This window comes from Aspergillus steynii (genome assembly GCF_002849105.1).
Source record: "Aspergillus steynii IBT 23096 chromosome Unknown P170scaffold_2, whole genome shotgun sequence".
In the NCBI taxonomy this organism is placed as follows: Eukaryota; Fungi; Ascomycota; class Eurotiomycetes; order Eurotiales; family Aspergillaceae; genus Aspergillus; species Aspergillus steynii.
Window position 1 is genome coordinate 90,569 of NW_020194399.1, and position 26,284 is coordinate 116,852.

The following is a 26,284-nucleotide window of genomic DNA, read 5'->3' on the forward strand; positions in this document are numbered from 1 at the left end:
TTCCCCCCCCTTTTTCTCCTCTGGAGGCGGATATTCGCCTAGACAAAGCCTACAGGATCGTTTGCTTTAACCTACATTTCTGTATTTGTCTTTTTGTTAACATCGAAATTCTATCAGATGACTTTGTCTTTAGGCAGCGATCAGGCAACACTAATAGCCTGATAATTCAGGCAGCACAGTTCTGTGGGTCTACTGCTGCCTGAGGCACCACAGCGGATGCGAAGCGAAATCCCGACTTTCTCTAGAGAGACGCCCCTTGAATTTTTGAATTGAAACACAAGCATAGCACTACTCATCTAGGATAACCAACTGATACCCCTCCACTTCACCGCCAACACGAGCACCTCACATCAACCGAAAATAGCTCATCAATTTACCTTGCGCATCACATAATCACTTAAACGCTTGACCCTTCAAGCCCCATTTGACTCGGGACACTCCTCCATGTCCCACAATGAACAGCTGGTCATAATCCGGTCCACCGAAGTCAATCGACGCGGTAGTGTAGTTCGTCTGGATCCGAAGGATGGGGATTCCCTTGGGAGTTAGGACATCAATGCCATGACCCGTCGAGGTGACGAGGTACCCATTCTCAGCGACCTTGAGGCCATCGGGCACAAAGTCCACGGCCAGGTAAATGGCCCTCTTGTTCGAAATGACCGTCTGGGTTTCATCGACATCATACGCATAGATCGTCCGTTTTCCAGTGGTGTTGTACGTCAGATATTGCACCTCTTCGTTGGGGACGGTGGGGTCAGTGTTGGCCCAGTCAGCGTTGCTGTCAGTCAGATACAGGGTCTTGAAGTCCGGAGAAAAAGAGACTCCATTCGGGGCGCCCAGCGAGTCCTCAACAAGGGAGGTACTTCCGGTCTCCGGATCGAAGCGGTAAGTGGCGGCTTCCAACTGTTGCCATTCGGTGTTGAGGCCGACATTCCGGCCATATTGGAGGTCGGTGATCCAGATACCGCCTTTCTCGTCGATGTCGAGGTCATCGGCCTGCTGCAATTAGCGTCTCTCCAAGTCATGCTCATTCCAGGCAGTGATTGCCTACCGTGTTGAAGAAGTATCCGTAGTAGTTGTTGACGATCACCTCGGACTTCTTGGTGACCGGGTCGAAGCTCACAACGCCCGGACGGTAAGTCAGTCCATCCAGCGAGGTGTTGCCTCCCGCGGCGGAATAGTAGATCAGGCCATTACGATAACGAGCACCTGCCGGGGCATAGATAGGGGGATCGGCGACGACCCGGCCCAGGGTTGGAGGATCGGTTGACAGATCCAGAACCTGTTGGGACAATCCGTCGACTCCCGTAGCGAGGTCTGAGAAATAGAACTCGTTGGTATTTGGAGCGTACCTGTTGGTTCGATTAGCAAGACCTTGTAGTCAGGAAAATGGGAGACTATACGCACACGGGAGCTTCATGGCCACCTTTAGTGATCTCAAACAGAAACTCGAGCTGGTCCTCGGTGCCGAGGAACTCGGCAGCCAGCTTCTCGTTGAAGATGACAAAGTCGGCTTTTTTAATGTCCTCCCAAGCCGGATCACTCGGAATGACGGTGTCCGTCAGCTTGTCCGGGTTGGCAAGCTCATTGTTCGCTGGTCGACGAAAGTCGGGGTTCATGACACTGGCGTAGCGATCGAGGCAGAGCACACGAGGATAGTCGTATCCCTCGCATTTCTTAACCACCGACCTGGAGGAATTGCTCGCGCGAGGAAGAATGGCTGCTGCGGAAGCATGAGCCACGCAGATAGCGAGAGCCAGAAAAGACCGAGACTTGGATAAAGCAGTCATGCTGACTCTGATCAGGTAAGACGGGAGGATTGAAGGATTTTCTTACTGTCTGCTTCGTGACGATATCTCTGGCCGTGAGAATCGCTTTTATAGACATGATTTCGACCTTCTAAATGCTGAAGAACACCTACGACCGACAGAGCAACAAAAGCTGTATAGTTGATGCATACAGACCGAGGCGGCCAAGCATGTCCTGACGTTGACAGCAGAACTAAAGCGCATCAGGCAAGACTTCTGCACGGGCGGCGGACCGAGCCCCCGAATGGAACCATCCCAGCCCTAATGTCGGTCACTCGCCGGATGAGGCTTTTTCTCTCGATCCGCCAAAATGGCCGAGTGCAGTGGAGTTGAATCCTTCAGGATGGACGGGTGAGGGTGAGATCTCTCTCGGACATCGCAGAAGAACAGGAAAAGCACCGGTTCCTGACCAAATAAATACGAGGGATCGCCCAGCCCTAACGGGATTTGATCGCCGCAACGGACCAAACGGATTCATTCACTGATTCATATGTTTGCTGAGAGCTCGTCATGCGGGGACTATTGGGCTTCGTGGCTTCCTTCTATCCTCTCCTCGTAAGAGGTCAGGTCTTTTCGAGCTGGGATGTCTCTAACGGGACCACTACGCTGCTGGGGAACGCCTTTGGCGTGTCCGGCGTGGAGGCAGAGTATGACTACATTGTAGGTCGAACTCCCAGCTTGACTTTGTGCAGCTCTCTAACACAATGGCAGGTTGTCGGTGCAGGTACTGCTGGTGGCGCCGTAGCTGCTAGACTGGCTCTTGCCGGATACTCCGTCGGTCTCGTCGAGGCTGGTTCGTTCTATGACCTGGACAATGGCAACAAGACCACTATCCCGGGCTATGACCAAACTACCCATCCCAATGACCCCTTGGATTCCTTGGTTGACTATGACTTTGTCACCGAGCCGGAGCCGGTAAGTCAACGCCGTCGAGGTATGAATGATGCCGTTCTAACCAAACTAGGGTTTGAACGGACGTAAGCTGCATTATTCGGCTGGAAGGACTTTCGGTGGAGGGTAGGTTGTCCCCAGAAGATAGTCGTTCATCGTGTGCAATGCACTGACCGCTCTATCACAGCTCAGCCGTGAACCTCATGGGCTACCAACGCTTCACCGTCGGCACCTTCGATCGATGGGCCGAGATAATTGGCGACGATTCCTGGAAATGGGACGGAGTGTTCCCCTTCTACAAGAAGAGCACCAACTTCACTCCTCCCAACTACGACAAGATCGATCCCCGGTTCAACATCAGCTATGACGCAGGGGCATTTGATGTCGATGCCGATGCCCCTCTGCAGATTTCGTACGGCAACAACTATCAGGACTATGGTCCTGGTGTCGGTGAGGGATTTGAGAATATGGGCTTGGATCATATTCCGGGGCTGAACAGCGGCTACCTCATCGGATATGGTACCATGAGCGCAACTGTTGACCCGAAGGCGGCAACCAGGGATACTTCAGCAACGTCGTTCATCAAGAAGGCCATCGACGAAGGGACAAATCTAAAGATCTACCAGACCACTACCGCTAAGCGCATCCTCTTCGATGAGAACAAAAAGGCCACCGGTGTGGAGGTTGAGGCCGTCGGACCGAGGCCTTTCACCTATAAGCTGAATGCGACCAAGGAAGTGATTGTCTCGGCTGGAGCGGTATGTTACCATGTCCCGAAGAAAAAACGAAAGCATATCAAGGGAGGTAGCTCACATAGGCTGGCAGTTCCGATCTCCCCAACTGCTCTTGGTGTCTGGCATTGGACCGGAGAAAATTCTGAAGGAACATAACATCTCGACCGTTGCTATCTCGGAAGGTGTTGGTCAAAACACTGAGGTAAGATCCAGATCAAGCGCAGAAGGATACAGAATCATCACCTAAACCCGGCGTCCAGGACCAAGTCTGGCTCGGCTTCTCATGGGGAGTCAGCGTCAACACCAAGACCCAAATTCTTTTGGGGAACCCCGATTACGTCGAGCCCGCGGTCGAGGAATACCTGAAAAATCAGTCTGGTCCACTGGCTGGTATCGGAGCTGGCGAGTTTACAGGTACAGATTCCCGTCCCACTACACCCCAATCAGAAGAGGAAATCGGATCTGACATCATTTGATACATCATATAGGATGGGAGAAAATCCCTAAGGCCAACCGCAAGAATCTCAGCAACGCCACGCTGGAATGGCTCGACTCGTTCCCGTCAGACTGGCCGGACATCGAGTATCAGGACATCGGGTTTGCAGCAGTCCCCGATAACATCACCGCGGACGGCAATTACATGACTCTTGGGGCGGCTTTGTTGACGCCCAAATCCCGCGGAAACGTCACCATCAAGAGCGCCGATATGAACGATTACCCTGTCATCACGATGAACTACTTGCTCGACCCGGTGGACCAAGAGGTCGCGGTGGAAGCGTTCAAGCGTAATCGCGAATGGGGCCGCGGCTCGGGCATTTTGGTGGATGAGTTCATCCCTCCTGCCTCGATCAAGACGGACGAGGAAATCCTCGAGTGGATCAAGCAGGAAGCAACATTTATCTATCACGTCAGTTCGAGCTGTAAGTGGCGTCCTCACTAAGCCCTGACATGCAGAGCGCAAGGAATATCGAGCTGACGTGAGGCTGTCAGGCGCAATGGGACGAGATGATAACCCGGCCGCCGTGCTGGATACCGAGGCCCGTGTCCGTGGAGTTTCCGGGCTCCGAGTTGTGGATGCGAGTTCCATGCCTGCTCTAGGTCCTGGCCATCCTATGGCAACAATTTGTAAGTACCTTCGCTCGATTATCACGAGCTCACTGCCGCACGATCGCCGTCTGACTGCTTCGATAGACATGCTGGCGGAGAAGATTGCAAATGCGATCATCAAAGGAAAGTTGGAGTAATCTGCGAGCGGAGGGGGGTGGAATGTCATCTAATGACAATCGTGGCAATAGATAGCGACAGGTGATAGCGAGAAGAAGGGAAGTAGAAAGATAAGAGCACCTGTAGACTTGCCTGTCTGACAAGAACCCAGCTTTGAAGAATTATTGTATTTTGAGTTGAAGGAGACCATACCTGCTATTCTTATGATAACATCCTGAGTCCCTCACGTATAGGTACTTTGTACATGAAATTACTGGCACAGCCTCGGCTGTAGTCAGGAAATCCAATATATCATTACCTCATCGGGTGTAAAATGAAGGCATATCTGCCATTCACTTGACCGTAAGTGCGGAGGTCACTGATCCGCCACAAATGATCCATAATCTGCAGGAAGCACATGCTTTCCTGTTCAGGAGAGAGATGAAGTATCCAACATGTCTGCGGTCGTCGTAAGCGGCCGGGATGTGTTCCTTCCGTTAAGAGAGGTCCAAATCCCTTCGTTTCAAGTGTGGTGAGATTTTAGTCTCCGGGCTGCTCGCGTGGGAAACTAATTTCTGACCACCGTTGATACTGGACGCCTAATCTTTTCATATCCCCCTCTATCTCACCGGCCGAGAAAGCCACTCCGTATCCTGCGTTTGGTGGCTTGAACATAAGGCCTGATCCTGATGCTTTTAGGAACCCGAACCCCTCAAGGTCCTTGGCAGGCAATTGAGCTCAGTCCGTGCTGAGCTAAGGCAGGTTGTAGGAACCCATTCCTTAAGATATGAGATGAGACGGAAATTCGCAATAGAGCATGCTATGGAGCAGTCAATTAACCTTTCTGGGACCCGTGGTGAGCATGAAAATGGTGGTAAGAACAATGATAATCCTTCGGCACTGGCAATGCCCCGGCAGAATGGCCCTGGTTCCTCCGTTGTATGGCCTAATATCCTGAGCCTTTTGTTAAGTTCCATCATTTCATTCATTCGGAGGCATTTCTACCTCCGATGCCGACCCCTGCCAATGGATTTCTGACCTCGTATGCCTCGCTAGGCAGGCTTCGGCCGGAAAGACAAATTCAGCCGAGCAAAAGGGTTTTCACTTGAGGGAACAAGCTAAACACATGAAGACCGCTGGTCTTGCCTTCTGGATTACCGGACGAGCGGGATATGAGCGCCGATCTCTCTTGGCCCACTGATGTGTGAAGACCCTTCATTCTTCATGTCAGACGACAATTGCCTTTTTGGTTAGGTATCTTCTGTCGATTCTTCACGGAATATACATGTCTGCACTCTAGCACGGCAACTCCGGATCAATCCTCAAGGGTTTGGATGTAAAGATGCGCCGATATGGAGCAAAATAGATCTGGTCTTGTCCGCTCATATATTGGCTGGGACAGGGGACCCCAGCTAGGGCAAAGGAAGATACCGCGACGGGTACCGAATCAGGAAGAAACGTATGCAACGCTACTAATCGAGCGAACGGTCTCTGGACGGTTCAACGTCGGCAACTCCGCAGCAGAGACCCCGAATCATGCAGTGGACGCGAGTACGACCTTAGCCATGAGACGAGACTAGCATTTCTCCCGTCTAAAACGGCCAGTCTGCGCGCAGCGAGCACACCACCTTCCAGAATTCTCTTCTTTCATTTGTCACGGTCTAGATTCAGGGCACACGAGGGGGAGAATGGACTTGGAGATCCACCGAGAAATAGGTGGATGCCCCGAAGGATGCCAGAAAGGATCCTCCCGTGCCGGTCCATTTGGTGCCAAAGTTGTGGTTAAAATTAGTACCAAGTCCAGCTCTAGCGCGCCCCAGGAATTCACGTGTATATGTCGTAGAAACCCCCGAACTGACCTCGTAATGACTTATTCTCCCTTGGATCCTGGAATGAGGGCCCAAAGATTAGTTTCGCAAACGAAACCACGAAAGTAACTCGGTCTCGTAGGTAGAAGGGTTTCCGATCGAAGGAATGGTTGCAGGATTAGACCACCAAGGTGCGAACGAGCGGCGATGATCGCGATAACCCGTACATATCTAGGCCCCCTGCCTATAGCACAAAACTGACGTGAGACAGTCCGGTCTATTCCGGCGCTCTGATTGCACGCTGGCTAGTCGCATCCTGGCGACATCTGCAGGCGCGATGGCGCCACTTTGGCCGTCGATCCAGTCAAGAGCCGCCGCCGGCCACTTTCGCCGCGGGTGGCGGCGAAGTGAGGAATCCCAGACGCATCTTGTCCTGTCCGCTTCTGCACATACTGAGCGACCGTACAGCAGCGCTAATCCGCAGTTGGAAGTTGACTTTGGTATCTTCGATGGCCCCTGCTTGAAGGAGGGTTCCAGACATGCACTGCAATCCTTCAATGCCGAAAGCATGAGGGCATATGGCAAGTCTCAGACATACCCAAGGCCGCCTATCGGAGGCGCATAAGCGGAGACAGCATGAAGAGGCAATATTGAAACGAGGAACGGCTTTACAATTGATCCTGTCTTACGACAATGGGGGCAGCGCTTGCGCGTAATTGGTGCGTGGTGGTCTCAAGAGGCTGAGATAGCTCTGTATGACAAGCCGTATAGGTAACACCAAATGCCCCGGGGCAGGACCTTGCGCTTTTACCTCTCACGACTTAAATTGGCCGACCAGCATAATAGATCTCACATCCCTAGGCAAATTTTAACGCATCGAAACCTGGCACCATGCGGACCTCTGCCAGACACACCGCCTGCACCTCCTGCCGCCAGCGCAAGGTTCGCTGCGACGGCGGCCAACCTCGTTGCAATCGATGCACCGTACGAGGGGACGAATGTGTGTATTCCCGACATTCCTCGCAGGACCAGCAGGAGCTGCTAGTCATGCTTAATGACCTCAATGAGCGTTTGTGTAAGTGCATGGTCTTTGATTGCCCATGACGCGCTCAACATAACTCACATGTTCCGGGTTGGCTGGTTGTCTGGGTGTAGTACAAACTGAGAGTGCCCTTGCTCTTCAACGAGATAGTTATGGTCCAACTCCACTGGAAAGCTCCTCCGATGACAGCAGGACTACCGGTCAAAGTCCCGTGGCAACTCGACCGACATCTCCGCCGGTCTTTGCGCTGCCCGATGAAATCCGGTGGGACGATGAACTCGAGTCAATGCTCTCACTCGGCGGACATACTCAGTCAGAAGAGGCGTCGTGGTTCAGCATTGCTCCTGGTATGCCCGGGGTCGATGTCTCCTGGAGTCCCGAGGACATCAAGCTCGACGACATGACCTTCCTCCCGCCTATGGCAGATATATCCCCAATGACCTCGCCGTGGATCGACGACGCTGTCCCGGAGCATGTCCAAATTGAGCTGTACGTGCCCCCTTTAAATCTATTTCGTTCTCCGCTTTCTCCTTGTGGTACTGTGAGTTGAAAATCTTCAACTATTAGACTTCCGCTATACTTTGACAATGCACACACGGGTTGTTTCCTCATCGATCAAGATACCTTCCACATGCGCTTGCGGACCTCGGAAACACAGCCGGAGGTTGCCGGCCTTCGGTATATTGTTCTGGCACACGGAGCCTGTTTCTCTCGATCTTACGGGGACTTTAAAGAAAAGTTCTATCGAAAGGCGTGCGATCTGGTCGAGCAAGTGGATATCGCCGAGCAGTTTGTCAGCATCGCAGCTTTGCAAACCTGGGTCCTCCTTGCTCTGTACGAATTCAAACAGGCCAACTTCGTGCGGGCCTGTAACCGAGTTCGTCAGGCGATCCTCATGTCGGAGATGCTCGGACTACACAAGTTAGACCAACCGGGGCTGTCAGGGTTGAAACAAAATCCGTTCGCCGACGGACGATACCTAGAGGAACAACGACGTGCCTTCTGGTCCGTCTTTAACCTCAGCTGTTTTGCCAGTATTGCGACGGGGTGGAACACTGGAATGCCGGACGATCCAAACGAGGTAAGATAAAAAAGGGTCCTTCGGCACTCTCTTCCCTCTGGCCCCATCAATATGCCCAGCTAACTCGGATGCCGCGCAGATCACCACGTTTCTTCCCGCCGACGGCTCGTTGAGTATGTACACCGTGGCGTCCGGAATCACGCTGCGAGATGCCTTCCATCTGGCCGGGTCTCAGGATCTCGGCGTCACTCACGGCCATATTGTCACCTCGACGCTCTACCGACAGGGCTTCATGCACGTCAATCGCGCCTCACTCAGTCAGCAAGCCTTGCCAGACGTCTGGAACTACGACTTCTGGATGCACCACTACCACCTGTACGAGCGACTGAGCCATTTGGCTGCCACCGAGTCGAAACTGATCACGGCCACGATGAGCGCCGACACGCTCTGCAAGAACATGATCCTGCAGGCCACCCTTATCGCCCTCTATTATGCCGCCGGGATGCGTGCCCCCAAGACCGACAGCCCTATTCGACCTCCCATCCCCAACAACGCCGATGGCAGATGCCTCACAGCCGCAATGAAAGTCAAGGAGATTGCCGAGCTGATTACACACATGGACGTTGCTCGGGTATGCATTCTCTTTCCCGTCCTCCATTGCCGGTCACTAACTTGTCGTTCGTTAGATGAGTCCCTTCATTCCCTGGTCGATCTTCGTGGCGGCCCAGATTTTCGTGCGTCATCTCCACAGCAGCTCCTCCGCAGGTGAGAGCCAGAAGAACGCTCGTCTTCGGTACTTGGATGCCCTTCGCTCGCTTCTTTCGGCCCTGTCGATCCTAGAGTCGACGAACCCCATCGCAGGGGTCCTGGCCACCCAGATCCGCATGGAACTCAACGGTGGCAAAGCCGTGAGTGATGCGCGCTCCATCGGTCGACTGGACTGCGGACTGGAGCTGTAATTGCACGATCTTACGACGATACGGCCTTAAGGTAGGGTTGAGTTCCTGCCGTCCGCAGTCTCATACATAGGAAACCCATCTATTCATGATCATATTAGGGGTAATCATGCCATGTTTCCATAAGCAGATAGAAATGACATCTTACTGTTCTACCAATGAAGACACCATGGGCCCTTGGCAGAGATCGGACACTTGGATGGGTTTAGTTTGGCAGGTGGGGCCGCATCCATTCCTTAGTCCTCGGTCGATGCTTATCAGGGGTCCTCTGGGCAAATGAAGCTTTGCGCACGATCCTCTGGCCCGAGAACCGGGTGGATTCCATTGAACGAATGAACGAATGAACGAATGAATGAATGAATGAATGAACGAAGGAATGAATGAGTGAATGAACGAAGGAATGGAAGGAAGGAAGGAAGGGGGGCACTAGGCCGTTTTGGGTGGCCGACACCACGGCTGACTCATCTCCGGATTCCTTCTTTGGGACGCCGACGAGGTCGAGAGATCTATAAAGTCGGCCTGATGGCTGGACAGCACGGAGAGAATTCCCTTGGGAGCATCCTCAACTTCCAATACGCCTCTTATTATATCCCAACATGAATCCCGTCAACCTCGAACCCTACCAGCTGCCCGATGATGCCGTCTGGCTGAGTGAGTGCCTACCTATCTTCAAAGTAAACTCTAGCACTGGCTGATCCCGGTAGTCACTGGATGTTCGTCAGGGATTGGACGGGAAATTGCCACCTTGGTCGCCAGCAAGCCGAACCAGCGCCTGATTGCCACGGCGCGCGACCCGTCCAGTCTCTCGTATCTTCCCACCACCGATAACGTTCTCCGACTCCCGTTGGACGTCACTTCCCCTGATTCGGTGAACAAGGCGTTTGACACGGCCGCAAAGCACTTCGGGAAGGACTTCCATCTCGACGTCGTCGTTAACAATGCCGGGTATTCCCTGTCCGGCGATACGGAATCCGCCACGGAAGAGGAAAGTCATCAAGAGATCGAGACCTTATTTTTCGGAACGGCGCGTGTGACCATGCGCAGCGTCGAAGTCATGCGCCAAAGCAAGCACCCCGAAACCGGAAACTTCCGCGGCGGCGTCATATTCAACATCTCCTCGTTGGCGGGGCTTTGCGCCTTCCCCGGGCATGCCTATTACCATGCGGGCAAGTTTGCCGTGGAGGGGTGGACGGAGTCAGTGGCCAGGGAAATGCATCCCGACTGGAAAAGTAGGCCCCTTCATTCGCGGATCAGATATACCACCGCACTAACCGTCCCGGCCAGTTAACTTCTGCATCGTGGAGCCTAGCGGCGTCAAGACCAATTTCGAAGGACACAGCAAAGCCAACACGAAACCTCATCCGGATTACACCGACGACATGCCGGCTCGGAAACTCGCAGCGTGGGTGAGTAAAGGCATCCAGGCCGGCATGGGACTCGAACCGTCGGCCGTAGCAGAGACGCTGTTCACGGTCGCGAGACGGGGCGAGCGCGTCCCCTTGCGTCTTCCTCTGGGCGCGACGTGCTGGAAGATGGCCAAGTCCAGGTACGAGAGTTCCTTGGCGGAGCTTGAGGCCATTAAGGGGATTAGTGGGATGGGCGAGGAGATTTGAATTGCCGTGTCTGCACACCAATAATAGCGATGTACATACAGGGCGCATGATCCCAGAATGACAGTACATTCCGTACGATGCCGAACCATCACGAAGCACAAAGTACCATTTTGCTCCTTGGGGCCGGGGGTCGATTAAACCCCTTCCATTCTAGCACAGCCGGTCCGGAAGGATGCTTCAGCGGGCTTCGCTGCGGGGAAGACCGGCTAGAGGACAGGATAACGCCGTTGCGACGTATCGATCTCGGGTAATAGCATCCTGACAGGGGTTCGTCGGGTCTAGACGCGTCTCTTAGCAATCACATCGTGGATCGGGACTCGGTAATCAGGGGACGAGACATTCCTGGATTGTCCTGGCGCAGCAGATCACGGCTCCAGCTGCAGAGCGAGCGCTAGGTTGAAGAAGGCAATCTGCACGCGGGAGAAATCGCGAAGATATTCCGAAGTAGTTGATAGTCCGGAGGGCAAAGTACTGCGTAGGACGCCACTGGATTGCCCGATGCAAACCACCCCCGGCCAAACAGGACAAACAGGACAAACAACCCTCCGGCCGTCGATCGCCCGAGATTTCGGCGATCTTTGATGGTACAGATGGAGCACCCGGAGTTTGGTCTATTTGGCCATAGCCTCTCATTATTATTGCTGTTATTAATCTTATTGTCCTTATTATTATTTTGCTTTTATTATGGAGGTACGTCACGCAAGGTGGTAGACCTACTAGCAGCGGACTTCCATCCATAGTAAACCGGGCTACCACTATATATATTTGTTTTGCCCACATGGAGAGCTACTGAAGAAATCCCAACTGAGCAACAACCAAAACCAAGAATGATAATTGTGTTACTGGAAACTAGAGGATCAGCCAAGCCGAGCACATCTACATGGCATTGACCAAGTCAAGTAAATCGCAGACAGACTGGGATCTCATGCTTATCGTCCGTGTTAAAAGTACCGTCCACGCCTGGAAACCCGATCCGCGTGGTCCAGGATCGGCGAGAATTAGGCCTCTAAGGTGCACACAGCATTGCATAGGTATACTATGGGAAGGCTGGGCCCGATATCGACCAAGATCCCTGTTTATACTGTCTTATAGCCCGCTGCACTGGAATGCGCCCTCCTGCCAGAGACATACCTCAATGCAAAACTCCGGCAAAGCGACTGCGGCCCGGCTCGGAAGATCCTCGGCTACTTCATGAAGTAGATTATAGATACAGAAGACTATTGGCTGGTTTCTCCGGCGAGGCCGAGGCCTACAGGTTGTATGCAGTAGTAGAGATGCATTCGATTTCTGTAGTCTAGAAGAAAGGCCCGGCGGACGGGAGGCGGGATCTAGCCCCTTCTGGAAGGTGGCAGCCCAAGGCGGCCAGGCGGACGGTCGCCGTCAGCTGACTGTCAAGGGGTAATCTGATATTCCGTCCTCCGTTGATGGCCTGAGACTGCAGGCGTGAACGGGACGGCATGCAAACATGACAAACCCATGGACTGTCCCTTCTGGGATTATTGCGTAGTCTCTCCACCATCCCCCTTCGCCCATCCAACCATCAACAGAGGGAACCATCGGCCATCCATGCAAGAGTTGAACCAGGTCATATTGCATCTCAATCTATTTCCGAATACTAACACCAGCAACGAAGAACCCAAACATGCATTCTAGAAAAAAGAAACCATCATCATATCCCGTCTACTCCAGCAATCCCATGCTCTCTGCAATGGCAGTCGACAGCGCCTTCACGGTCATTGTCGATGCCAACAAGAGCTGGAACGAGAGATCCAACCCAAACTGCTTGAACAGCCAGTTGCGCAACTCCGCTCCGATCATACTGTCGATGCCGTAGCTGGCCACCGATCCGCCGTCAAACTCGAACTGCTCAAGGCTCACCAGCAGCATCCGCGACAGCTTGTCCATGACCGCCGTTCCGATCGCCTGCAGCACCGCATCCACCCCTTCCGCGCGTGCCGCCTTCAATGTGCTGGCCAAATCGCTATCACCGCCATTACTGCCGGCCAGAGAATCCTCAGCCACCGACTCGACGGCCGCGCGGACACCGCGCAGACGCGCGTCGGGAAGCCAGTAGGCCTCGTCGCTCGAGTCGGACGCGGCGATGGCGGCGGCCAGATACGCGGGTTCCAGACCCAGGATGATTTGGGAGTTTCCGATCGTGGCGGGCTTGGTACTGGACGGCGCGGGAACGGACATGGCGGTCTCGAAGCCGCGAAGCATCTCCTGCTCGTCGATACCGTACATCGCTTTACGCGTCAGGGCGAGCTCGATGTTCTCGTTATCCGCGACCACACCCACGTCGAGGATCATGGGCAGGATGAGCGAGGTGGCCGGGAGATGGTGGCGGTTGCGCTGCCAGGCAATGCCGTCCAGGTAGCTGTTACCAGCGCTGTAGTTGGCCTGGCCCGGGTTACCCAGAGTGGCGGAGATGGAGCTGGTCATGACGAAAAAGTCCAGCTCCAGCTGAGCCGACTGGATCACTCGGTGCAAGGTCTCAGCGCCGTTCTTCTTCGGGATGATCGCGGCCTGGAACTGCTGGAAGCTCATGCCGTCGAAGATACCATCCTGGAAGACAGTCAGCACATACTCACGTAGAAGATATATTGGTCGCTCTTACCTGGAGAACCATGGCTGCGTGCACGACACCGCGGATGGGACGGCGGGCTGTGACACTCTCGACGACGCGAGCAACGTCCTGTTCGTTGGATGCGTCGGCACGGAACACGTCGGCGACTGCGCCCGCGGCTTGGATTGATTCCACAAGCTACGGAGAACTGTTAGCGGATATATCAAGAAAGAAATGCAGTTCGCCACGTACGGCGGCAGCCTCGGCCTTGTCTGTGCCAGATCGAGACAGGAAGACAAAGTCTCGAGCTCCACGGTCCATCATCCAGCTGGTCAAGCTGCGTCCCAGACCACCCAGACATCCCACCAGGAGGTATGTCGCATCGGCTGAGAACTGGAACTTCTCCGCTTCGGGTTGGATCTAGAGAAGGCAAGTTAGTATCCGGATTGAGCAATGGAAGTATACGGCATTCACCTTTACAACCACTTCCTCTCCATACCTGTATTGTAGAACTGTAGCTGTAGGAGAGGCCAATTTCTCCTGGACGCTGGGAATGTCGCTCAGCGCGGTCACATCGACAACCTTGGCCTTCTGCACGAGATCCGGGTACTGGCGGAGAAGATCAAGGGTCTGATTCAGAAGATCGCCCAGTCTTTTCTGGTCCTTCTTGTACAGCGTGTCGACGCTGACGGGCAAGAAAGTCGCGCCGCGGCTGAACGGAAGGACGTCCGGAGTATCTTCCACAGTGCCAGAGGCAATCATAAGTCGTCCCAGTGGGGCAATGAGTCGCCAGGCCTCTTGGGTCTGAGTGGAGAAGTCGTTCGCAATAATCACGGTCGGTTTCGAGCCACTTTCCGGGTGCAGGCGGTGCAATGGCTGAGCACCAGACACGAGGATGTTCACATTCGCGGACGACGGAATCTCGTGCAGAATCTGCTCTCTCTCCTTGTCGCTGGCGGCGAGAATGTCCAACTGGAAGCCGAAAGCAATCTGCAGACCGACAATGCTCTGGACAAATGGAAGAGGACTGGGAAGCAATAGGACGTGGTCGTGGGCTTGCACGCGTCCCGTCTGCAGAACGGCCAGGACGGCTGGCAGCAAACTGGGAAGCGTTGCAGCTAGCTCGGCACCGTCAAAGTCAGCATAAATGGCGGCTTGATTAATGGGAACGGTCGCAAGAGTCGACAATGAACTGGTCGCATATGCCACAGCCTTCTGGTTCACGAGACCCGCGTCTAGATCCTGACCCGCTGCGGCAATGGTGCCTGTGACGATGCGAGGACCGGCAGGAGCAGTGGATTGGATGTCACTCTTCTCTAATTCCGAGGTCTCGACCTGCAGTTGCACCTCATTTGCTTTAGGACCAACCAGGCCCTTGGAGTGGAAGACCAAGGAGCCCTCGACAATGGACCCATCCAACGCCCGGAGAGGCTGCAGCGGTTGCTCTTGCACGGGCTGCTGAGAGGCCGCGAAACGGTCGTTGAGAGGGCCGTTGGGAACGACGCGAGGTACGTGGAAGGTGTTATTGTGCAGCCAATATTCGGTGTCTTCACCCGAGTCTTTGGTCTCAATGTGCTCGAGACCTTGTTCAACCGCAATCTTGAGCACAGTCGCACTGGTGGCCACGTCGGTATCCAGCAGGCAAATTTTGGCCGTGGCTTGCTCTGATCGAACGGCACGCAAGAAGCCCTGGGCCATGGCGGCAGAAGGCGAGGTACCCTCTCCAATACCCGCAGTCAGCCAGAGGACGGGTTTACCAGAGGTAAGGATGGTCTTGAGAGCATTGAAACTATCTTCATTCAGCGCCGACAAGAGTAGACCGTCGGCGTCGTAGATGATGAATTTGGCAGTCTCCTCTGTGCGAGCGGTGACTTCAGACAAAATTTCAGCTTCAAAAGCACCGCGACCCTCAGCCAACAAGTTCTTGAGGACGGTCGCTTGCGTATCGGTTTCGACGCCACGGTGGAATATGGCCACTGGCGCATCGGAAGGTGCGTGGCCGTTCTGATAAGGCTTGGGGTTGGTAGTATACAAGACCGTGCTGTTACCAACCGGCACGAGAATGGGGTTAGTGAAACCGGCAAGTGACAGCTCTCTTCTGAGTTCAGACGCCTTTGCGCTGTCCACGGCGAGAAGGGCTTTTCCGTCTTCGGCCACGAAGGACTTCCATGCAGCAAGGTCAGTGCCAGGTCCAAGAATGAGGAGCTCTGCTGGAGCCAGCACCTCAGTTGTGGCCAGCCACGACGCCGTACTCGGCAGGCCCAGATTGCTCTTGATCGACTCAAAATATTCCTCCGAGGAGTCAACGACAGTGATGGAGTCGGCAAAGGGAACCTGAGATTGCACAGCGTGAATCACTTCCGCACTCGGGCGACCAGCGAATGTGACACTCTTAACCGGCTTCTTGTGGTCGGCCAGTTCGACGAAGAAGGCAGTGGCCTCTGCTTCAGACTGCGGAGAGGGCAAAAGCCATGAAAGCTCCTCGCTTGTGGTCAGCGTCGACAAGTCGGGCTTCCACACGGTCTGCATGTATGGCTCGCGGGCTCGCGGCTCGCCGACCTGGGGAGGTACCGCCGCCTCGTAGGCAACGCATCGGAGGCTCTTGACGTCTAAGATGGGCTTACCACTGGGAGTCGACAGCTTGGTGTGCGTGTTGAAATAACGACCGCTGACCTCGTCGGTCCAAGCCACAGCGCTTCCAACTGTTTCTCCCTCTCCCTCGGGGGACCAGATCGTCAACTCCTCAATGTTGATGGGCACAACACCATGTGGCATTTCCTGGTGACGACCGCGGTTGATGGAAATGATGATGAGCTGCAAACACCCGTCAATGGTCGAGGGGTGCAGTAGATATCGAGATTCACCGACAATCAGTCCGCTCTCCTGCTTGATGTCTACTTGCGCGGCGGCTTGGTGGAGGTTTGGGTTCGTACGGATGGCATTCAACGGCTGGAAACTGGGGCCATATTCAAAACCGACACGGTGGAATGCCTCGTACCAACGAGGCCCGGGAACACGACGGGTCAGCTCAGAGACGTCAACAGGGTGCTGGCTGTGCTCAGCGGTCGAAGGTTGGGGGTTATAATTGGCAGCGACCTTGCCCTCACAATGAACGTTCCACTGATCGTTGGAGAAAGAGCGTACGGCGAACGAGTACCACTGTCCGGTCTCGTTTCCAGGCTGCAAAGCTGTGAGTTGCACCAGAATCTCAATGCCGTCGTCTGTCTCGGGCACCACCAGGGCAACCTTGATCGCGACGTCGCGGAAAGTGACGCTCGACAGCGTCAAACCTTCCTGGTCCCAAATTTGGTGAATGGCCTCGTAGGCAAGGGACAGATGTCCTGCCGCAGGGAAGACATCGGACCCGCCAAGCTAATTATCGTTAAAATGACATTTACATCGAGTGACCAGGAGCAAACCTACTCTGTGATGCGCCAGCCAGGGCACATCGCGTCCCCGCAAAACATTCCGCCAGACCAAAGAACGGTCTGAAAGTCCTGGCACTTTCCGTCCCAGCAAATCATGACGAAGATGGGTCAGACTGCGCAGTTCGTTGCTGGGTCGGGGCTCGGCCCAGAAAGTCTGATCGTAGTTCCACTGGTAAGGAGGGAGATCGGTGAGCACCAAAGGCCGCTGGGGCTTAAGTAGGCTGAGCCCTTGTGCAACTTCGACGCGGTTGACACGGTCAATGTCGACGGCGTAATTCTGGGCCCACAGAGCACCGGCCGTCTTCAAGAGCTGCACAGCGCTGTCCTGACCACGGAGTAACGAGGGCACGTACGTGAAACGATCGAACTGGTTCTCCTTGCAGATCTGCTTGAAGGGTCCGCTGAGAGCGGAATGGGGACCGACTTCAATCATCACCGTCACGTCCTTCAAAGCATCGAGCTTTCCAAGGGTGGCAACAGCAGAGTCGAAGAGCACGCGGCTACGAAGGTTTTGGCTCCAGTAGGTGAACGGCACGGTATCTTCCTCGATCTCCTCTCCAGTCACCGATGAAACCCAGCTGGCCCGGGGGCGGCGTTCCTCCAGGAGATCGGGGGACAGCGAGTGGTAGGCGTCTTGCAGCAAGACGTCGTAGACCTTGGACACTGGATCCATCTGCCACGAGTGATAGGCTTTTCCGGTCTTCAGTTCGCGCGCGAAGATGCCCTCAGCCTGCAGGCGGGCGACCAGCGCTTGAACACCGCTGATGGTGCCACTCAGAGTCACGCTGACGGGGGAGTTCTCACAGGCGATGACAACGTCCCCTTCAGTCTGTCTTAGGTAGTCAGTGACGGCTTCGCGTCCCAGACCAACAGCCAGCATGGCACCGATGGGCGCATGGTGCGTTACGGCAAACCCACGAAGGTATGCTGCGACGATAGCCTCAGCAGAGGAAATACGACCTGCAGCGTAGGCCGCGGCAATTTCACCGGATGAGTGGCCCACGGTGACGGAGGGATTGATGTTCCACTCGGCCAAGAGGTCAATGATGGCGATCTGGACTGCCGTGCAGACAGGCTGGGAGATCTCGGCGTCATTTACTCGAGAAGTCTCTTTAGGCTCCAACAGCGCGCCTTCAAGAGTCCAAGCGGGAGCTGACGGGAGCTGCTGCAAGACCAGATCGAGACTGCGGATGGTAGCCAAGAACGAAGGGAATGTCTTCATTGCCTCAGCCCCCATTCCAGCCCATTGCGCACCCTGTCCCGTGAAGATGAAACCCAGCTGCGGCGCATTCTTGGGTGCAACGCCGAGCTGAAATGAAGACAGAGCAAAGTCAGACTCGATGGTTTGTTCGGATGCAATGGTGTATGCCCGGTGGGGGAATTTCGTGCGTCGCTGCAACAGCGTGTAGGCCAGATCGGCCAGGTAGAACTTATCGGCTACCTTGGCATGGGCGACGATGTTGCGCGACAGCGTGGCCTTGTCATGGGCGGAGAGACCAACAAGGAAGGGTCGCGAGGCCGAGTGGTTGTAAGTAGCCTCGTCCTTCGGCTTGCCGTGCTGGTAGTGAGGGTAAAGGGACTCGATGCTTTCGACGATAACGTGGCCATTCGTACCTCCGTAACCGAAGGATGACACACTGGCACGGCGCTCTGGGAAGTCCTCCGGCCAGGCAATGGTGTCTCGGTTGACTCGGATGTTCCAGTCCTTCTCTTGAATCGCCGGGTTGAGGTTCTTCAACCCGCACACTCCGGGAATGACAGCAGCCTCGGTCATCATGGCGGCTTTCATGACGGCGAAAATACCGCTGGCTGCCTCGCTGTGCCCGATGTTAGCCTTGATGGCACCGATCAGAAGCGGTCGGTCCTTGCTCCGAGTATCGTTCATGGCCATGGATACGGCGTGACTGGATGGGGAGTTAGTACGGGAATTTTCTGCAGAAGGAACCGGGACTCACCTCTCGATGGGGTCTCCTACAGGAGTACCAGTACCGTGACATTCTAGGTAAGCAGTTCTCGACGGGTCCAAGCGAGCCTTCTCGTACGTGGTTCGAACCACTCGCTCCTGGCCCTTCTTGCTGGGATGCGTGATTCCCATACCGGGGACCTTACCGTTAGTGTTGACGGCCGAGGAGCGGATGACACCGCGGATGGGATCGCCGTCACGAATAGCATCGGACAAACGCTTGAGAAACAGGGCGCCCGCACCCTCAGCACGACCATACCCATCGGCCGTCTCGTCGAAGGTATGGCAGGTCGAGGTTGGCGAGAGAATGCCCAGCTTCGCAGTGTTCATGTGCTGGTCAACAGTAAGAATCAGGTTGACACCACCAACCAGCGCCGCAGAGCAGTCCCGACCACGGAGTGCATGGCACGCGTTGTGAATGGCATAGATCGAGGATGAACAGGCCGTGTTGATAGTGAAGCTGGGACCGTTCAGGTCGAACACGTTTCCAATACGGTTGCTGATCAGCCCGGGGTCAACACCTGTGGCCGCATAGTTATGGCGGAAGTCAGGCTCGCGGGTGGACATCTGCTGGTAGTCACTGGTAAAGCTGCCGACGAACACAGCCGTGTTAGACCCAGCCACCTTGTCCATGGTCAGACCAGCCGACTCCAGACACTCATAGGTGACTTCGAGCATCTTTCGCTGCTGAGGGTCCAACCACCGCGCCTCGATAGGAGTCATGTTAAAGAAAGTCGGATCGAAACTCTCTACAGGTTTGTCCAAGAAGTATCCACCAGCGACGTTGAAGCTTCCAGGTCGTTCCAGGTTGGGATGCAGATAAGCATCGATGTTGAACCGTGACTCGGGGACGCGAGGGGTCTGGACAGAGCTCTTGTTGACAAGGAGGTCCCATAGTGAGGATGATGAGTCGACACCGCCGGGAAGACGACATGCTGTGTGAACCGCTTGATTAGAGAATCATGACGAGAAGCCACCGAGAAGAGGGACTTACACATTCCCACGATGGCGATGGGCTCGAGGACGGTGTCCTCCACGGACTTGGTCTCTTCGAAGTGAGGCATGTTGATTAGCCGCGGGGTTTAAGGAGTCGTGTAGGCGAAACTCGAAGCACTAGACTGGATGAGTAGAGACAGGAGTGACTGAGTGCACTGGAACAAAAGATCAGGCCATCGTCTGTCTTGAACGGTTATATCAAGATGCGCTCGCCCTTGTGCTGCTCCCCTATACGGAGCCAGGATTCGATTCGTTATCTGCCCCGAAATGCCTGACTAGAACGGTTTCGGCAGCGCGCCGCTGCTCGGACGGAGAGGTCAGATTCAATGGGCGTGCAGTCGGTCCGAAGAAGTCAGACTGGCGAAACCTTGACAGCGTCCAAGATTTGTTAGGCGCGCCACCGTTGCAAACCTGCTTCCGAGACGCTGCATCATGCTCGGTCAAAACGGCGAGACCGGCGGGGCTCGCCGCGTAGTTAACTGAAACGTTCTGGTCGTGTTCTATGGCGGTGGTCTGTATCGTTTCTCATATCTCGTTGAATCCCCCTTGCGCCGTCGCCAGTGACCCCCTCTTGCCCTTTCAGTCTTTCTGCTGCCCGGCTTACGTGCTTTTCTCATCCCCCATGGCCTCTGTCAGCGGGGTTTGGTTTCTGTTTCTCGGCGTTGTTGCCACTGCTCTTCTCTGGGGAGCCAGTCTCTGGAATGGGACTGTGAAGGAGCTCATTCTGACAGCCTACTACGGCAAGTTCCAAGATGGCACCCCGTTTCACACTAATTATACTGGCTTTCTCCCGCTCGACTTCCCTATTGCCGTCTTGGTTGCATTCTTCTACTATGGAACCAACGGGTCACACCCGGGCTACCAGCACTTCCTCGTGGATGCGTATTCCACATTGCAGCTGGCCTTTGTCTGGTTGTATGTGGAAGGACTCCGACTTGAGGATAAGCCATATTCGGTTGCAAAGTAAGGTTCCTTGAATGGTCGGGAATTTTGGTCAAGAAAACAAGGGATCAGCTAACCCCGAGTCTCGCGTTAAGACCTGTTCTTTGGGGTCTGCTTTGGCAAGCTATCGGCGGTGCTATTGCATGGCCCATTTACTTCTTCTACCATATCCGTTGGTTCAACACACGACAAGGACCGCTTCGTCCGGTATCCCTTCCGTCCGCAAAGGCACTTCCTTTCAGCTTTCTTCTGGGCGCGGTTCTTCCGGCAGTCATAGGCATGCTGCCGACCTGGTTGCCTCGACTACCTCACACGCATCAGTCCATTCTGGCAGCATGGCAACCAGATCCTGTCTGGGTAGCAGTGATCCAAGCAGGTTTCACAAAACTCTTCTCGTCACCGGAAGACGCAAGCAAGGCTGTATGGTGGACGAAAGCCTCCCTTTTACTCTCAGCGGTGGCGTGCACAATCGGACATACCTACACCATGTGGACGGTTCTCACATCGTCCGATGAGCGACTGAGCTTTGCACGGATGTATATTCCCCATCTGGTCGATGGACCACGGGACGCTGCAGCTCTCCTGGCGAGCGGCCCGTGGCTGTTCCTGCAATATGACCTGATCATATACTCATTGGCAAGTGTGTCTTGGGCATATCTTCTGGTCGCACGGTTGGTGACACCAGGAGCTCTGCCGCGCCTGGTGGTGCTACCGGCGCTGTTTGTATTGGGGTCGGTGATCCTGGGACCTGGAGCGGCTGTCTCACTGGCGTTGTTCTGGAGAGAGGGGACCGTTATAGTAAACAGGAAGGATGCGAAGTTGTCAAAGAGATCATTGAATAAGTTTAAACAGTGACGTGGGTGGTTATTCTTAAGTGCGGAAGGTTGAGATTTTATTGTCCTGATAACTTGTTTAAGGTCTCACTTCTATTGTTTCATAGGGTAAAAGCAGTTATAAATCGATGGTAGATTCAGATTTACATTAAAATAGACGTAACCGTAGTCTATTGTCTATCAGTGCGTATTCTACGAAGTCTCGTTGCAACTAAATGAAACGGTCCAACACAGTGGGAGGCCCGCGGTCCCGAGTTGAGTCTTTCAACAACCCTCAAGAAGAAGAATGCCTTTTTGGAACCTAGAGACCCTTCATCTCTTCATCTGGAGTCCTCCCCGATGCTGCATTCCTATCCATGGGTCCAGTCTAACGCGCGAGAGCTAGAAGCCAAGAACATACACGAACAGATCGACATCCTCTCGTCTCATCTCAGCAGCCACGGCGCTCGGAGTCAACCCCGGGCTTATCTCGGTATGCAGTGGCCGCTGGAATCTCTCGGACCGGCGAAGAGATCTGACAGGGCCTCGGATCCTTCATGCAGAGATAGTCGGGGCCCATCCCGAGGATTAGGTCGGATTGAAACCCAGTTCTCATCTCACATGCAAAGGTGAGCGATATACGTTAGAACTCTCTTTTCTTCCACATTTTGAGTTGAGAGCCATTGAGTACTAGCACTCCCCCTTGAGTCTACTCTATATTTCGCCCAAGCCTTCGGCAAAATCATTGTATTTCTCACCTGCTGGTCCTCTCTCATCTGAGTCTGAGACGAGCTGGTCTTTTATCTTCCCATGGGAAGGTTGACTTGAGGGCTCTTCTATCGTAAACAACACATCGCAGAATGGGAGCAGTCGGAGTCCAGAAAGTTGATGTCGCGATCATCGGGGCAGGTGAGTCATTCTCTTCTGGATCTAACTGCATAGCCTCTTAATCATGTTTGTTGGTAATCATTAGGATGGTATGGTCTCGTTGCAGCCAGGACATACCTCCGTCTCTGTCCCAACGCAAACCTTCTCGTCATCGACTCCGACTCCACTGTCGGCGGCGTATGGAGTGAAGACAGACTATACCCGAATCTCGTCGCCCAGGTCAACCTCGGTCTGTTCAACTACACTGACACGCCCATGCCGGCCGAAGGCGTGACCAAAGAGCGACAAGTGACCGGACGTATGATCCATAACTATCTCCAGCGCTATGCTGAAGACCATGACCTTCTCCGTTATATCCGGTTCAACACATTTGTCAGCCGGGCGGAACGGATATCTGGCGGATGGCGACTACACTTTCGAGACTCCGGCGATATCGTCGAGACCGCGAAGCTAATGGTCGCGTCGGGCGTGACGTCTATCCCGAACATGCCGTCTCTTGACGAAACGGATGTCTCTGTGCCAGTCGTCCACTCGATGAACCTGGGCGCATCGTTCGAGGATATCAAGAGGCCCGAAATCAAGGAAGTCGTCGTCGTCGGAGCAGCCAAGTCGGCATACGATGCTGTCTATCTTCTCCTGACGATGGGGAAGAAAGTGACTTGGGTGATTCGACCTGGAGGCGCTGGTCCTCTGGCCATTCTCCCGTCTAAATTGCTGGGTTTTTGGACAAGCATTGGCGTAGCGTCCACGCGACTGATGACGGGTCTAAGTCCCTCGATCTTCAATACCGATGGCCTGTTATACTCTGTCTTCCAGAAGAGCCCGGTGGGGAGATGGGTGACTGGACGATTCTGGGACACTGTGGCATTTCTCAGCGACTTGCATGCAGGATACTACAAAGGCGATCATGTTTCCAAGCTACGACCGGAGATTGACGGCAAGGGGTAGGTACATCCAATCCGATTATCACGACACTTGTTTCTGATTCGGTCATAGCATTTTCTGGGCCAACTCCGGCCTTGGTGTAGTCACCCTGGACGACTTCTGGTCCACTATCCACGATGGCGACGTCACCGTGCTCCGCGATGATCTGCATAAAATCAAGGGCAATACGCTGCATCTCCAATCCGGCCAGAGTGTAAGATCTGACTACATCCTCATGTGCACCGGATGGGGCGACCACTTCGCGATGTTCGACAATGCCACAAAGCACGAAGTGGGCCTGCCGGTGCTGACGGCGAAAGGAGCCGTGGATCCTGCGTGGGTGAAGTCCGACGCGGAGGCCGAAGATGCGGTCAATCGCAAGCTGCCTTTTCTAGCGAAGTCGGCGGTGGTGCGAAACCCCAAGAATCTCATGCAGCCGCAGAGAAAGTGGAGATTGTATCGTCGCGTAGTCCCTATCAAGCTGGCCGAGAAGGGGGATCGATCGCTCGCCATTCTTGGCCAGATCCACACGGTGCAGACACCTCTTGTCGCCGAGGTTCAGTCTTTCTGGGCCATCCTCTACTTGCTGGGCAAGATTGAACTGCCTGATCATGACACCATGGTCAAGGAGATCGCCGAGTGGAATATCTGGACGAAGAAGCGTTACTTGGGCCAGGGACAGAAGTTTCCTTACTCGCTTTATGACTTTCTTCCGGCATGCTTACCCTTCATATCTAGACCATGAAATGCGATCTGCTAACTCTACTGGATTATAGTACGTCGACACGCTATGTAAAGACCTCGGTATCAACTCGCGCCGCAAACCCAATGTTCTGGCTGAGATATTCTCGCCCTACCGACCGGATGACTTTAACGGCTTCATCGATGAGTACATGCTAAAGAGACTGAACGACTCAGTCAGCAAGCCCAAGAAGATCCAGTCTCGTTTCGTTAGTCGGTTGTTGGGGGTGGGCTTGAGCCTTATTGTTTCTCTGATTGCTTTAACCAAGGTCATTATTGCGTAATAGATGGGTTTATTATTTGTGATATTTATTTATCTTAGGACCACAATCTGTTGTCGTTGATTATAGCCCGCAGTTGGGCTGGCTCGGGCTTATACATTTGGGTAACGGAATTGAGTTGGTCTACTGATCTGTTTCACTTGTGTCTTGAAGTCTGTAAGAGCGTTTAGGCCAGGCCTCCGATAGCGGGACCCCACTTCCAATTCCTCGAAACTACCGAGATACTTGGCAGATCCAGCATCTGAGATCTCCAGAGGCTCGTAGGCGCTGACGGGGATTGAGTCCTGCGGCCTCGGTCCGAGCGTTAGCAAGGCCAAGGCTGCTGAAGCATGTCAGATTAATCGTTGAAATACGAGATTCGGGGCTCGGACCGGATCTGACTAGTACACGATTTTGTTTTCTATTTTTGATTTACGGCCCTCGCTTAAATTTTCCTTGTAAGTGAAGGAAATGGAATGGGAAAGAAAGTGCGTATGTTGTTCCTATACTAGACAGAAGGATGTATTGAACACGTCTAGTGGAATTTCTTGTATCCTTTCCCAGCCACGAAAGTATCCATCCACTCGTGCTGCGTGCGATCCTGACTTAATTCCCAGTATCGCTCGGCGTGCGCGGGCCCACTGATCGCACCGCTAGCGTAGTCACCATTGTCGAGACGCTCATCCCCGTAGTAAAATCTAACCCTTGCATCAGTAACCCCAAGTCAAAAACAAGAATTTGCTTGCTCACGTATATCCCTTGCCTTTAAAGGCCAGCACAGCATTCTCAATGACATGGCCCATGGCAATTTTACCGACTCCCAAACTGACTAACCGCGGCTGAGGCATCAAGTTCAACCCATTGGCTGTGTAGATGAACGACTTGGGGACATCGTCCGGAAGACTAGCAAATCCCTTCACAGCCTCCTGAGCAGTCAAGTAAGCCGACGTGAAATTGACCGCCAGATCATGCTCCAATTCATGCTGGCTCAGAGTCAAAGGGTTTCCGGGGGCAGCAGGAAAGACGTGATAAGCTGAAACTCTACGTTAGCAGGGCATTACTGTGAGCGCAGCTGGAATCATAGACTGGGGGCCTTATCGATGCACCATTGTGGATGACGACATTAGGCGGGTTGCCGAACTTGGCCTTCACTTCCTCAAACGCCGTGTGGACGGTTCCCGGCACTGTCAGATCGGCTTTGATGTGGGTGTAGGAAGAGTCAAAGGAGGCGGAGAATCCACGGCTCACGAGGGCAATCTTGTAGCCTTGAGCTGCGAACAGTGCCGCCGTGGAACTGGCAACGTTGGGTCCGGCGCCCAGGATGAGGAGGATGGGGCTAAAAGTCATGATGTGTGTGGATTTGAAAGCGAGTTGCGATAAAGAATGAGTGGCCAGGAAGAGTGGTTAAAGGCAAGAACGGACGGTATAATATATAGATCGTCTCGAATTGCAACCGTGAGGGGTGGAGTGATTTAGCTGCTTGTCCTCGGAGGGCCCATGGCAGGGGTCGGCGAATTTCGCCGATGGGGATCATCAGGATTTCTGGTCAGCTATTGGACAGATTGCTCATTCTGTGACCAAAGCAGACCATCTTATGAACGGACCTAATAGAAGTTCATCTGCCAATGAGTGATGTATATCTTAAGCCCCGAATGTGGTTTGTACAGCTGGTCAACAACGGCCAGACA

At 54.1% G+C, this 26,284-nt stretch overlaps 10 protein-coding genes across 10 annotated transcripts; 7 read left to right on the forward strand and 3 right to left on the reverse strand.

Moving 5' to 3' along the window:
• Positions 1-318: 318 nt before the first annotated feature.
• P170DRAFT_375906 (SMP-30/gluconolactonase/LRE family protein) lies at positions 319-2,209 on the reverse strand. Its single transcript, XM_024845336.1, has 3 exons — positions 1,408-2,209; positions 1,052-1,352; positions 319-996 (listed from the first exon to the last, which is right to left on the reverse strand). Exons 1-3 carry the CDS (start codon positions 1,788-1,790, stop codon positions 394-396), a joined length of 1,287 nt encoding a protein of 428 aa, XP_024706722.1. The 5' UTR covers positions 1,791-2,209; the 3' UTR covers positions 319-393.
• Positions 2,210-2,275: 66 nt separating this feature from the next.
• Positions 2,276-4,692, forward strand: P170DRAFT_375910 (GMC family oxidoreductase). Its single transcript, XM_024845337.1, has 9 exons — positions 2,276-2,468; positions 2,520-2,723; positions 2,773-2,825; positions 2,887-3,457; positions 3,525-3,635; positions 3,661-3,847; positions 3,922-4,353; positions 4,424-4,558; positions 4,625-4,692. Exons 1-9 carry the CDS (start codon positions 2,319-2,321, stop codon positions 4,675-4,677), a joined length of 1,896 nt encoding a protein of 631 aa, XP_024706723.1. The 5' UTR covers positions 2,276-2,318; the 3' UTR covers positions 4,678-4,692.
• A 678-nt stretch (positions 4,693-5,370) lies between these two features.
• On the forward strand, positions 5,371-5,950 carry P170DRAFT_433429 (uncharacterized protein). The gene has a single exon (XM_024848492.1). The coding sequence runs from the start codon at positions 5,429-5,431 to the stop codon at positions 5,672-5,674; it is 246 nt and encodes an 81-aa protein (XP_024706724.1). The 5' UTR covers positions 5,371-5,428; the 3' UTR covers positions 5,675-5,950.
• A 1,278-nt stretch (positions 5,951-7,228) lies between these two features.
• Positions 7,229-8,359, forward strand: P170DRAFT_79790 (Zn(II)2Cys6 transcription factor domain-containing protein). The gene is made up of 2 exons (XM_024855388.1): positions 7,229-7,519; positions 7,600-8,359. The coding sequence occupies exons 1-2, from the start codon at positions 7,336-7,338 to the stop codon at positions 8,034-8,036; spliced, it is 621 nt and encodes a 206-aa protein (XP_024706725.1). The 5' UTR covers positions 7,229-7,335; the 3' UTR covers positions 8,037-8,359.
• Positions 8,360-8,660: 301 nt separating this feature from the next.
• P170DRAFT_433432 (uncharacterized protein) lies at positions 8,661-9,721 on the forward strand. The gene has a single exon (XM_024848493.1). The coding sequence runs from the start codon at positions 8,683-8,685 to the stop codon at positions 9,274-9,276; it is 594 nt and encodes a 197-aa protein (XP_024706726.1). The 5' UTR covers positions 8,661-8,682; the 3' UTR covers positions 9,277-9,721.
• A 338-nt stretch (positions 9,722-10,059) lies between these two features.
• Positions 10,060-11,076, forward strand: P170DRAFT_350544 (NAD(P)-binding protein; the record flags this gene model as incomplete). Its single annotated transcript, XM_024843810.1, has 3 exons — positions 10,060-10,114; positions 10,168-10,692; positions 10,748-11,076. 3 exons carry the CDS (start codon positions 10,060-10,062, stop codon positions 11,074-11,076), a joined length of 909 nt encoding a protein of 302 aa, XP_024706727.1.
• Positions 11,077-12,604: 1,528 nt separating this feature from the next.
• Positions 12,605-20,097, reverse strand: P170DRAFT_375915 (type I polyketide synthase; the record flags this gene model as incomplete). Its single annotated transcript, XM_024845338.1, has 7 exons — positions 12,605-13,641; positions 13,694-13,840; positions 13,895-14,062; positions 14,117-17,014; positions 17,066-18,974; positions 19,026-19,968; positions 20,028-20,097. 7 exons carry the CDS (start codon positions 20,095-20,097, stop codon positions 12,757-12,759), a joined length of 7,020 nt encoding a protein of 2,339 aa, XP_024706728.1. The 3' UTR covers positions 12,605-12,756.
• Positions 20,098-20,528: 431 nt separating this feature from the next.
• P170DRAFT_433435 (uncharacterized protein) lies at positions 20,529-21,840 on the forward strand. The gene is made up of 2 exons (XM_024848494.1): positions 20,529-20,992; positions 21,067-21,840. The coding sequence occupies exons 1-2, from the start codon at positions 20,652-20,654 to the stop codon at positions 21,824-21,826; spliced, it is 1,101 nt and encodes a 366-aa protein (XP_024706729.1). The 5' UTR covers positions 20,529-20,651; the 3' UTR covers positions 21,827-21,840.
• A 665-nt stretch (positions 21,841-22,505) lies between these two features.
• P170DRAFT_506463 (putative dimethylaniline monooxygenase) lies at positions 22,506-24,661 on the forward strand. Its single transcript, XM_024854393.1, has 4 exons — positions 22,506-22,692; positions 22,757-23,615; positions 23,668-24,310; positions 24,372-24,661. The coding sequence occupies exons 1-4, from the start codon at positions 22,644-22,646 to the stop codon at positions 24,618-24,620; spliced, it is 1,800 nt and encodes a 599-aa protein (XP_024706730.1). The 5' UTR covers positions 22,506-22,643; the 3' UTR covers positions 24,621-24,661.
• A 425-nt stretch (positions 24,662-25,086) lies between these two features.
• P170DRAFT_453171 (putative short chain type dehydrogenase) lies at positions 25,087-25,981 on the reverse strand. The gene is made up of 3 exons (XM_024851339.1): positions 25,703-25,981; positions 25,347-25,629; positions 25,087-25,294 (listed from the first exon to the last, which is right to left on the reverse strand). Exons 1-3 carry the CDS (start codon positions 25,941-25,943, stop codon positions 25,132-25,134), a joined length of 687 nt encoding a protein of 228 aa, XP_024706731.1. The 5' UTR covers positions 25,944-25,981; the 3' UTR covers positions 25,087-25,131.
• Between the last annotated feature and the right edge of the window lie 303 nt (positions 25,982-26,284).